At 34.7% G+C, this 13,845-nt stretch overlaps 1 protein-coding gene across 1 annotated transcript in view; it reads right to left on the bottom strand.

Annotated features, from left to right (window-relative positions):
- LOC126885583 (ATP-binding cassette sub-family G member 4) overlaps positions 1-13,845 on the bottom strand; it is a 256,853-nt gene that overhangs the window by 68,155 nt on the left and 174,853 nt on the right. Inside the window, exon 3 of the mRNA XM_050652180.1 lies at positions 5,787-5,987. Within this exon, the coding sequence (XP_050508137.1) occupies positions 5,787-5,929 (143 nt within the window). The 5' untranslated portion in view covers positions 5,930-5,987. The remainder of the gene's footprint in view (positions 1-5,786; positions 5,988-13,845) is intronic.

The raw sequence follows: 13,845 nt of genomic DNA on the forward strand, positions 1-13,845 counted from the left end.
TTAGACTTACATATGGATGAAATGTTTGTTGATAAAACAAGTAAAAAACAGTAACTTGCGCAAAAAATTAAGTGCATATGCACTAAAATTGAATTTATTTATTGGGAGAATACAAAAAAAATAATAAAAAAACTCCAGATTTTATCATATTATGAATAAAAAATGCATGAATAACGTGTACTTATCTATTTTGTTTGTAGTACTAAGTAATCCTTATAATATTTCCAGCGCACTAGCTAATGTCACTAGTCTGACTAGTCAGTAACTTTTGAGTTCAAGAATGTCTAAAAATACCCAATTCGGCCAAAATATTTATTGTCTCTGTCATCAGTTGAATTCGAAACCCCAAATATCGTCACTCTCGGCCTAACACTCGTGTATAAATATGTGCGATTTTCACCCCTTAGCCCTGATTGATCAACTATCTAACGTCCAGATCATGATTGAGAGGCTCGCCTCTTTGAGCAGGAGTTATGCGCTGCTCATCCATCGTCAATGATACCTCAAAACACTTCCATTAGACACCCCAATTGCAAACTACAATTCCCACCCGCAAAACTGCTGACGTCTACCAGCAACGAAGTCCCAGATCAATAGGTACCTACATCGACATCCTGAAGGCCACTCCACTTTCTTATCACACAATTAGATAAATAACTCACTTCGATCTTTGCACAGACAGGAATTGATAGGTTTTCTGTGGTTTCCAAAACTAATTGCACAATTATACCTGTCCATAGGGAAGATATAGCCAGCGCTGCCCTCAACGCGAATCAAATTCATTTTTTACGTTTCAATTTAGCCATTTCATTCATAACTAATTATCACAACCTCCGACGCAAGACAATCTCTCCCGACATCGAATACCACTAATTCTTCCACAATGACTCCAGTTACACCATCCTAAACAAAATAAACCACGTCCTAAAGAGGTGATAGACACCTAAAACAGGACACAAACACTAATCCACCGAAGACAACACACAACCTACCGAACCAATCGACATTTGGGCAGGTCAGGAAACACAAAGACTCATATCTTACTCTAAAAAGCTCCCCAACAACATAAAAACAGACACAACTCATCTCTCTCTCTCTTGTCGTTTCCCCACTACTGAGGATCGTGATTTCTTCCAATATTCCTAACAATGTTTCTCCATGGTATCTATCTTCAGCTGCTCTAAGAGCTTCGCAGAATGAGTTTCCAGCTGAATGCTTTATTTGGTCAGACCATCTAGTTGGTGATCGTCTTCTTGATCTTCTACCCGGAACGTCTCCAGAAACAATTAATCTCTCCAAACTGTCGTCATCTCTGCGAACCACGTGACCAAAGAATTGCAGAATTCGTTGCAGACATATTGTGGACAGCCTTTTTTTTTAATATTGAGTTGGTTTAGAATGGAATCGTTTGTCCTATGAGTTGTCCAAGGTATGCGCAGAATTCTTCTTCAGCACCACATCTCAAAGGCATCAATTTTTTGGCGCTCACATGCCCGAAGAGTCCAAGTCTCTGCTCCGTATAGAAATATTGAGAATACAAGGACATTCACCAGTCTCATCTTGATATTTTGAGAGATAGATCTGTCTTTCCAAACTTTAGTTAGGCGACTCATCGCATCTTTTGCCATACCAATACGTCTCCGAACTTCTGCTTCACAGTTACCATCGTTAGTTATACTAGGCCCGAGATAGACAAAGGTGTTTACTATCTGGTATTCCTATAACATGTTAGGAGTTGAATAGTGTCGAATCTGTCGACCACTATTATTTTTGTCTTAGCTTTATTGATTTTCAGACCAACTTTATTGCTTTCGTACTCAACTCTTCGCAGATCATCAAACATTTCTTGCTCATTATAAGTGTAGTGTCATCAGCAAATCTTAAATTGGAGATTTTTCTACCAGCTACTGTTACTCCACCGGCCCATCCTTCTAAAACCATCCTCATGACATGTTCACCATAAATGTTAAATAGGTCAGGTGACAACACGCATCCTTGTCTAACACCTCTCTCGGTCTTGAATTGGTTCGAGAACTTATGATCTAGTCGTACTGTCGCTATATTGGACTGGTACAGATTTTTAATAAGTGCCACCAGGTGCATTGGTGCGCCCATTTCTATTAAAATTGACCACAGATTTATACAGCTTACACTATCAAATGCCTTTTGGTAGTCAACGAAGCATGTCACAACCCATGACTACTCCCAAACAAAATCCTCCATACGAACTTACCTCAGTCGACTATTCATTTTTTAGAAAAACAAGATACTTGAGAAATATTAGGTATCAATATGCTCAACTGATGGTGAAAAGAAAGATCGAGGGAAATGGAGGAATAGGAAGGAAAATATTATCGTGGCTAAGAAACATCCGACAATGGACAAGGCTAAATTTTGAACAGCTAATAAGAACAGGTGAAGACAGAAAAGATTTTACTATTGTAGTAGCCAACCTCCATTGAGGAGAGGGCACTTTAAGAAGAAGAAAAACAAGATGTGACAGCTATGGAACCGTCCTGGTCAGAGACTGTGCAGGATACAATTAGTAGAATCATACGAAAGAGTTACATGCACAAGCGAAGAACCATCTCTGCAACACTTTACAAAACAAACTGAAAATACAGCTTTGAACTTTTACAATGATTTTTCCGGGATCTTATTATTACTTATTCTACTCGTATAATACTCATAAACGAGCATAAAATATCGATTTATTGTTATTCAAGAAACTCTTTTCATTTACTGATATTTACAGGAATAATAAAAACCTTCCCAACAAGACATCACCTGCTACCTCCAACCTATTAAAAAAACGAGAGATAGACGTAACAATCGCCCTTTAAACGTATCAGTGAGCCCTTTTAACGCCAAAATCGATTCATAAAAACATCGCCACGTTTCGCGTCCTATTTTTTCATATAAAAAGCTTCAGATATGTGCCAGAGGTTATTTTTAAACATAAAGTAATATAAAACAGAATTGTAATTATCATGTGCTCAAACAAATATACATGGCCGCTTTATTTACTTTAAATTGGCTTCTGATTAGGTTAACACATATTTTTATTAAAAGAAACAGTTTTAAACAAACGGTAGTTTATTTTTGGACCTAAACTAATAGAACACATTTAAAAAATTTTAATTGTACTTCAAGGAGGACGTTAAATCCATTCGAGCATCTAAAACTATTTAAAAATATTTTTTATTTTGTAATAATAGTTTAGCTCCACTTCTTACAAATCAGGCCGTGATTCGTGACGAGTGACAAATGAACAGCTCGAAAGCGGTTCGTCCTGCCGTACAAATTATACGAAAAGAGCGTTCGCATACAGTTCGGCTCGCATATGTGAACCCGGCTTTACAGGTGCATAGCCGCAACATCTCTGTTTAAGAAGCTCCAAAAATCCGTCAAAGATATTCTCCTCATATAACTTATAAAATGCTCTCCGATCTGCCAAAGAGTGGTCCCACTTTTAACGTAAGAGGAATTATTGTAACTTTGTAGTATCCATAAAAATTCCTTTTATGGAAACCAGCAAGTCTTCGCATATTATGCTTCGACACCCGAGTTGCCATATCTCCACATTTCCACCATCAAGGTCTGCGTTACTGCGTTATAGTGGCTTGGATGGAAAATAGGGCACATAGACATTCCCAAAAATTTTATTAACTAGTAAGTAGTATTCTATACATAATACAGGTAATATTGGTCATGTCAACCGCATATAATATGTTTTTACCTTTTATTTTCATCACTAGGTGCGGAATCTGCAAACAGATGCCGGAGGTAAAAATTTTCGACAGTGCTCGGTTCCTAAGCTAAAACCTCATCAGAGTCACGTCGACCAATTTGGACCTAAGTCGGACCACCCTGCCCTCCGTAACTACGATGTAGTCGGAACCAGCTAAACCCAATCCCTCTCATACTAGGGCATCCAGGTGGAATCGTCCATTAGAGCAGAACTTCTTTTACCCCTAGGCTGTCAACCTCTTCTTCTTCCCACCTCTGCAAGTCCAGTTCTGCCTCCTTGATACCTGTTAGAACCGCTCTTCCCTCTGTTTTTACTAAGGTTTTTACCTAGATCGACTCTAACCACCAATACCTAACCCGGTAAACAACCCGATCTCTAGAACACATAAGTAGACAAGTGTCCTTCCCAACAAACCTGATCCACGCTTCTTTAGACTCCGACAAAGGTTTCCGCTATGAATGGACTAGAACGGAAATTTTGAGATAAGGGCCGGCATCGATGCGTTGGTAATCACCATTGCTACTCTAACTTTTGATACTACAGCCCAAAATAGTTCAGTTGAGCTGCATCCAAACCATTCTCTGAGATTTCTCAGCCATGACATTTTTCTTCTGCCTATGCTGCGCCTTCCTTGAGTCTTTCCCTGCATTATCAATTTTAGGAGTTCATATCTGTCACCACGTGTTATAGGACTATAAGACGTGCAGTCTTCTTATTTTGATGGAATCCAGTATCTCCCTACTGTTCAGAATGAATGAAAACATTTAAATAAAGAGTATTGTAATATATTCTGAACGTAAACAGTGCACGATTATATCCGTATTATTGTCGGGGGATAATAAATGTAATATATATTTGAGTGGCCGTTTGCCAAAAGCTGATATGTCCACTTTCGATATTTTTCAGAAGAGCAAATTCAAATGTCCACGATGTCCATAAAATTACAATTTTAGAAATATCATATTTGGTTTCGAGTTTAATGTTTATAGAGCTATTTATGTGAGTTGACATATAAGAAAAAACTGTAATTTTATGGCCGTCGTGGAAATTTGAATTTGATCTCCTGTAAAGTAGAGGAAAGTCGCCAATTATGGAATACCATTTTGTTTTGGGGATATAAAATAATACCTTTATAGAAATGAAAGCAATTTAATGTTATTATACATCAGTCATACATTTTTATGTAGCAATTAAAAGCCTTCTATTAAATATCTTAATTAACAAAAAAAAATCGAACAAAAAAACAAAATCCCAAATGAGTAACCAAATATGGAATAGGTACCCATACATGGAATATACCTAGGCATAAACCAACATGTCAATACCAAAAATAGACAAACATCTAAGATCAAATAAATTTAAATAAGAAAATTGTGAAAAATTAAAGAAGTAGCTTAATTCACTTGCAGACATCACAGATCCATGTATGAAACTCTGGACTAGCACAATCATAATGAGCCCACTTACACTTAATCCACTATTCCATAATTAGGCACCAACGACTGTCCATATTTGGATTTGTACATTAGTTCAAACTAGTATCAACATTTTTTCAAGTCGTAATGTTTTAATTACAGAAGGTCATAAAATATCAAAATAAAGGTACTGTTGATATACGCAATAGCATATCAAGTCTGTATTAATGCATAATAACCAATAATACTCGTTGAATTATATTTACCTTTAAAATTTTCTACGAGACGATAAAACAAAACGCGCCTGTCAGACACGTATCGTTCGCGCATCTGACACAGAGATGTGAATACGATAATAAAGAGAGCGACTGAAATAGAGGATGGTCTTGTAGTGTGCTTCCAATTTATATTTTCGGAGAAATTAAGGAATTCCATATTAGGGCACTATTCCATATTTGGTTACATTCCTCTACCAAAAATGGACATAATATCTGCTTTTGGCAAACGTTAAATTATATTTGAGTATAAACAATGTTGTATAAATAAAGTAAAAATAAGTATAAATAAATTAAAATAAAAACTAAACAAATTAAATGTTAAATTCGTTGCAATATTCTTACCTTAAAACAGAAGCATTATTAAGAGATTCGGTTTCTTTCAGAAGCGGGGGAGCGTGAACAGTCTTGGTGTAAGCAACAGCTTGGTTCGTGTCTTCGGGATCAAGAGGAACATTTATCTTTATACATTTCGAATCGTCGGCCATCTTTTGCGCTTTGTCATAGATACCTCACACGGTGGCAACGTCGATGATGTTCGTCGGTCTGTAACAAAAGAGTCAAATAAATAAAATTATTCAATAAATAAAATGTATCTTGGGTGTTGCCACAAAAGTTGAATAATAATACTTTTATTACTCAAATATTGCAAACCAAAAAGCACGTTGTCACATTTCGTTATATGTCAATGTACCTAAGAAATTCTTAGGAAATGCTTCTTAGGAAATAAATAATAAATTTAAGTTAATATTGTTATTTATAAATACATGTTTATAATAGTAAGTTTTTTGTTAAATTACAAAACTTTGGTATTTTTGGTAAATGATTTGATTAATCACGTACCTATTTAGAAGTATATTGTAACGAAATATCAACGAAAAAGCATAATAATTTATTCATAATTCGGCCATTAGAAGACGATGTAAAAGAAAAAGTCGATTTGAACTAGTTCATTATTGTAATCGTTATTTTGCGGCCATAATGAAGAGTTCTGAGTCGATAATTTCTTGGAGTATTTTGAATTTTTATTATTATTTTAGTTTCTGGTAATTAATAAAACATCTTTTATTGCTAACCGTCACTAAAGTCATTCATTATTGTACTCATTTGCGCCCATTTGCGGCAGTAAAGTAACACTTTGAAAGAAGAATTTTACTTTACCTGCCGTGATTAATCGAGATTGAATGTAAGTGTTCGATGGCAGTAATCGATTATTTATTTGAGTTAACTTACAATCTATTTACTTTAATTATTAAAAATATTGCACAAAATTTATGACATTGTTAATTAAATTTATGTCAAAAAAAGGAAAATTCTGTAGTATTTTGTAATTATATTCATAAAATAAATTAAAACTTTACCGATTTAGTATATATATCAATCGGTTTTAAAACGTCTTACGACGTTGTCCGATGCCTAATTTCCATGACACTCTATCATCCCATTGGCCCTCTCTAAGATCTCTTGCGCTCATCGCCTTCGTTACTCCCTCTCTCCAAGATTTCTTGGGTCTTCCTCTCTTTCTGCGGTTTGGTGGTACCCATTGCATAATTATTTTAGGGAGTCTTGAGTTATCCATCCTCTGGACGTGTCCGTACCATATCAGCTGTTTTCTTTCTATGTCTGTTGTTACAGAGCCGTCAACCCCCATTCGCTGTCTTATCTCATCATTACGTATTCTCTCTCTGCGTGACACTCCTACTGATCTTCTAAAAGCGTCCATTTCTACTGCCTCCAGTTTTCTTCTGTTGTTTTCGGTTATCCGCCAAGTTTCTGCTCCGTACAATAGACTGCTTTTAATAAGAGATTCGTAGATATTGTGTTTTCTTCTTTTTTCCTTACCGATTTAGTAATTATTCAATATTGATAACTGTCGCGGCCATCTTGCAAAATTTATCTTAAAAGTTATCTCAAAACCAATATCAAATTATGTTGGCGATAAAATTTTGTATGCACCACGTCAGTAAAGACTCTTTATCGAACTCGTCTGTTATTCGCCTCGCTCGCTACACTCGCTCTTCTCGTAATATCAGACTCGTTCGATAAAGAGTAACTTTACTGACTTGGTACATAAATAACTATTATTTTATTTTTTATCATTCTGACTTTCAGCTTAAAAATAGTTTTTGAAATAAAAAAAATTGAACAATTTAACGAACTATTCTGTTTTATTTCATGAGAAAGATTTGGAAAACTCAGAAGTATTGGTTAATAATAATTTTCGGCCCACTTGGAAAAATAAAAAAATACATTTGAACTTTTAAAAACATATAGAATCGAATAAAAAAGGTTTGGTGCGGCATAAATTTATTATTTTAAATTATAAATAAATATATATATATATATATATATATATATATATATATATATATAAATCACAGAAAACACACTCTGATAACTTAATATTACAATAATTTAATAATATCAAAAATTGAAATTGATGTCAACGTTATGTTAGTGTTGGACCGTGCGTACACGTATTGTGTCGGAGTTTTTTTCAAGTTTTTTACTTATGTTTTTTTTTTACTTTGTTACCATTATTGTACTAATATACATGATTGAATGCTGTTTTTTATTAGCGACGAATGCCATGTCATCAATATTTGTTTAAGTTAAAATAAAGTTCATATAATGAAATGAACTATTTTTCATCATTTGTGGCAGTTTTTTCGCAAACTCTTTCTTCAGATGCAACAATGTCATATAATATTCGCTATTGTTGCGCGTGCTTTCTCATATTAAATATAAACAAGAAAATACTGCCCATCCAACTATTCTAACTATGCCCAACTTCACGATTTACAATTTATTTATTTATTATAGTATTTGCAATCTGTAATATAATTATTACAACAAGTAAATTGACTTTTTTAACGCTTTTATGCCTGGTTGCACCAACATATCTTAAGCTCCAGATTAGCTAAGCTCTACTTATAGGGCTTTTCATTCACAGTCATTTGTTTCGAGCTTCTGTCATGTGTCACATAATATTAATATATCTACGACATACGTTATTGGTATATACAATAATACAAACCAAAGACGTATGACGTAGATATATTAATATTATGTGACATATGACAGAAGCTCGAAACAAATGACAATCGATGAAAAGCCCTATAGATAGGGCCTCCTTGAGTACCACTTACGTTGCACCATAATTTTAGATTCTTACCTTATTATCAATTATATCTATTATTATATTATGGTATTCTTATTGTAATATATTATAATTATATTAAATTAATTCTTATGATATTCTCGACTTAAGCTTAAGATCTGTTGGTGCAACCGGGCATTATACCATAGATATAACAGAATAGATTAGGCCAGTTCGAAAAATAGCGTAACGCGGAACAGTTCGGGTCGGTGGTCTATTATCTCTCTCTACCGGCGCTTAGCTTTCTCTCTCTAGCATATGATGGCCGCCGCCTGTGTGTCACTGTCATTCCGTTATTCCCACCTCTTGGTAGATACGCTCACACTCGCACGACAGACAAAGATAGCTAGACCACCGTACTTGATATCGGAGTTACACCCCGATGCATTGAGTGGCATATGACTAGCCTGATCTATTTTCTTTACATATCTCTGCATTATACACCGAACGGTATCAGTATCAATGGACGGCCGGAGTGATGACGTAAAGTGTCAATTTTTATTGACATATGTCATGTCAGATTTTTCCAAACCTTTCCAAACAAACGTTGTTTAGTGTGGCAAATTTGTATTTTTTATTATTTTCTCAGTTTTTACAGAGAATATTGTTATAGTTACTACAACAGTTGTACAAGGTTGTGTAAATAATAAAGCATGATGTTTTATATAAATAGCAATAAAATGTGTGTATGGGTGAAGTAAGGTTAGAATTTATTTGATTTTTAGAAATTTTATATTTTATTTTTTTTAGATTTTATACTAATTAAAAAGTCTTGAGATTCGGTAAAACCGTAATTTTCAACGTGTTTACAATCTTTGTTTGGAAAGTGATCATCATAACACTGAATATAGCCGCAGTTGGCCGTGACGTCACACTCCGGCCGTCTATTAGCTTTTCCCTCATATATTTCTTCTGCTACGCACGCAGCAGATCTTATGGTTTGACCGCAGGCTAGCGGAGGATTACGGCTTACAAAAACTGCATCAGGCTTACAAAAACCAAGGTTCATAGAGGAGTTGTTGCATACCACTAGAAATGGTAAAAATGCTGCACATTCTACGAAAAGCATAATAAGTAAGTATGTACCTACCTACATAAGTATTTTTGCTTTTAAACTTATTCTTCTATTTTTTTTGGGTTTTTGTGCGAATTAAACTGTTTTCTCCATTTAAAACACACATAATAAGTGTTAAATCAATTCTAGTTTTTTGTCAGCAGACTATTGATTTTTAAGGGAAGAGTTGATATAATTGCCAATATAAAAACAAAAATATACCTATACCCAATAAAATCCCAACATATATTGCAAAACCCAAGTTTTTGAACCTTTTATTAGCATTGAAACTTATGATAATTTTAAAATTATCGTACGGATGACGTATTCCCGCCTTTAAAAAGCGAGCATTTGATTGGTCTACAGTTACGAGACAATCTATGCCCTAATCTATTAACCTTGTACAAGATCTGCATCACCTCACACTACGTCTAAATGTCTAAATATTCGCTGTTATATCGACGTTTATTGATTACAGAAATCTGCTTGAATTACCCTACTCCACCGTAACTCAAACTTTGATTCCCACGATGCAGGGTCCGAATAACATTTACTAAACCATTGTTTTTCTTTAACAGTATTTCTCCTCCCAATATTAATTCCCATTTTACCATCGGATCGGTTTGAAAACTGCAAATGTAGCGTCATGCTATGCCATTGCGACTTATTAACGAATGACCCGATTGACGATTCTTTGGCAAAGTGTGATAGGTGGTATTTGAAAACTGTTACTTTATAAATCATATTTCTTTTTAGTGTCGCCATTTAAGTATTCGGACCGGGATTTGATTAAGATACGTGGTACGGCTATCCACCTTAAATTTACATTTCGTAATAACCTTACATAATTGCAAATATCGAGGTAAAGATACTTTCTAAACATTATGAAGAATTAAACAAGCTAATAGAGATCATTATCCTTTTAATTTACTGCCTACAAATCGTAGTAAACGATGCATGGAAGTGCATGAATTTTTAATTCTGGATCGGAATTCCTGGTTGGTGTTTCCTTTCTAAAATAAACAAATCGATAAAATAATTATTCGTGGAAAGGGTTTCGTCTTGTATTGAATGAAAGCCGCTAAAAGAAGAAATGGAAAACTTTGTAGGAGGTGGTACGTTCTGTTCACTAGACCGTTACTGTTTGAAAAATTCCTCAACATTACGAATAATTAAATAAGTTGTTAATACAGGATCATTGTCCGTTCAATTTTAGTCATACAAATCGTAGTAATAGAACCGAGAATTTAGGAAAACATTAATAGATTTTTTATACAGCACCTATCGAGTTGCAACTTTTTGCATTGAGTTCGGAATGACCTCAGGAAAAAAGTGTACAATAGTAAAATGAGTGGAAATGCTTAATTGCATTTACAATGCATGAAATGCATCCAAAAATGCATAAATATGTTAAAATCAGTATATTAACCCATTCGCTGCCTATAGAAGAGGATGAAACTCGGTTAGGAGCGATTCTGTTGTACGGCTGTCTAACTGCAGTAACCATATCACGAGCTGGCGCGTGATCGGCAACGAATGGGTTAGTGCTGTTTCACATTATAAGAATTTAAACGTGCGAGGTTTAGAACGCACGAAGACATTCCAATGGTGGCGCATGTAATCATATGGAGCCTTTTTCACTAGTTTATGCCGTCCCTCGCTTACAACAACAAACGGCAGCCGTGCCGTCTTTACGCACCCAGTAGCATAGGGGACTTAATGCATCCTTTCATATGATACTGTCGTTCAGTCGCACGAAGGTAGTTTCTTTGGTTGTCGTACATTATTTTCATTCACACTTTGTGGCTGTTTAAAGTAGATGCATATATTTTATATTATGATGTCTCAGATTGATAGTGAAATATTAATAACATTAATTGAAGCGAGACCTGTTCATTGGGACAAAACAATAGAAATATATAAATATAGAAACTTAACGAGAAATGCTTTGAATGGTGTATGCCGTGCACTTAACAATGCACGAATTATTTTGAATTAATTAATTTGACGAATTAGGTGATAAAGAAAAAAACACATTTTATAAGTACAGCAAAATTAATTATATGTTACTGATAACAACAGTAATTAAAACTGCTAAGAATATTATAATACACTTTATTTTATATAGTTGCAATTAACGTTGAGTATAGAGGGTGTTCCATCAATATGTGTGAATATAAAAATATATAAATCGTATCTTTTTGTGTTAATAGGATGGACCCAATGAGTTCGGTTCCTCTTATTTCTCTTTCTTCGACGATAAAGTAAACACAACGCTATAATTTGATTTCGCTCCATATAAAATATACCTTTTATTCTACGAAATTATATTTAGTTTTATAGGGTAAACAACTCGGTGAAAACTGGAGTAGGGCGGCGGTCACGTCTTGTGTGAAATTATCTAAAAACATTTAAGACTAGGGGAACAACATTTAAAAATGAATGGATGATAGAGGGTCTTTTAAATTCTGTACATGAAAAACATTGATTGTAATGTTGTTCTGAAGCTGCTTACTTGCGGAATTTTTATAATAAACTAGTCTAAATGGGAAATAAGCCACAATTTAACTAAAAAAAAATAATTTTATTAACGTTTCGACGCCCAAATCGGATGTCGAAACGTTCATAAAATATTTTTTTTAGTTCAATTGTGGCTTATTTCCCATTTAGAATAGTTTATTACATAGATTGTATGATCTAATCCAAGATCCCACAAATACCTTAAGGTGATACAGTAGAGATCAACAGGTAGCCAAAACGCGTTCCAAGATTGCGGCTGTAATTTTGAATATTTTTTCGAGATATTTGGCACACGTATTCGTAATATAATAAAGAATGGCGGTACAGAGCCCAATTTGAAAAATATATTAATATGTGGAAATTACTCTGTAATTAAATACAATATTAAAAAAACGAGCCGGTACCGCCATTAAGAAGAACAAAAAAAATACACTTTCTTTAAATAAACTTTTTTATCCGATGCCTAGATTTTGTGTCATTTTGGAACTACTAATGAAATAAAAAATTTTAGTAGTTCCAAAATGACACAAAATCTAGGCATCGGATAAAATAGTTTATTTGAAGAAAGTCTATTTTTTTGTTCTTCTTAATGACGGTACAGGCTCGTTTTTTAATATTGTATTTAATTACAGAGTAATTTCCACATATTAATATATTTTTCAAATTGGGCTCTGTGCCGCCATTCTTTATTATATTACGAATACGTCTGCCAAATATCTCGAAAAAATATTCAAAATTACAGCCGCAATCTTGGAACGCGTTTTCGCTACCTGTTGATCGCTACTGTTTCCTCTTAATAGAACAACGATTATAAAAACAAATTAAGGCTTTTAATTAAAAACATAAAAAATAATAACTGACAAAATAGAAAAATTGCAAATGAATTAAATACGCATTACAGTACATTAGGACAAAAATATGGACAAAAAATACCCATTTGCAATGATACATCGTAATGATACATAATATCCGTCATCGTATCATGTACCTACCTCAGCCACAAAGTGCAAATAAAAATAATATACCAAACAACACAGCAAAGTATCTTCGTTCGACTCAATTCTTATTGTGTGAAAAGGATAGGTGCGTCAAAACTATCGCACGAGAAAACCCTCGCACGTTCAAAATTCTTATAATGTAAAACAGCGCTTAAGGGTCAGATTTGGCTACTCGGGTGTTTTGGGGGTCGTTGAGCACGAATACGTCATCAGAATCGCACTTGGTGTCCAGGGTCACTGCTAAGGCACGTTATCTAGACTTTCAAGGGTTTTGAGCACTACATTTATGCAGACAGATTACTAGGGGGTTTTTGGGGTCATTAAATAAAAATATGCCATCAGAATCCACCTCCGGTGCAACTAGTGACCAAGGACCTTTGAAACTGTAGAAGATTACATGCATTAGCATCCTGGGCACCAGTTCTAATGGCGTATTCGTGTTCAGCGACCCAAAACCCTCTAGTAAACTAGTTGTAAGCATTTAGTGCCCAAAACCTTCTAAACTCTAGAACATGACGAGCCTTCGCAATAACCGTGGGCATCAAGGTACTTCGGGTGTCGATTCTGATGGCGTGCTCGTGTTTAGAATCTCCAAAAACCTCGGTTATCGGTTTGCTTCAATTTAGTGCCGAAGACCCTCGAAGCTCCAGAACATGACGTGTCTTAGCAGAG

The sequence above is a fragment of the Diabrotica virgifera genome, chromosome 1 (genome assembly GCF_917563875.1).
Source record: "Diabrotica virgifera virgifera chromosome 1, PGI_DIABVI_V3a".
Classification (NCBI taxonomy): Eukaryota; Metazoa; Arthropoda; class Insecta; order Coleoptera; family Chrysomelidae; genus Diabrotica; species Diabrotica virgifera.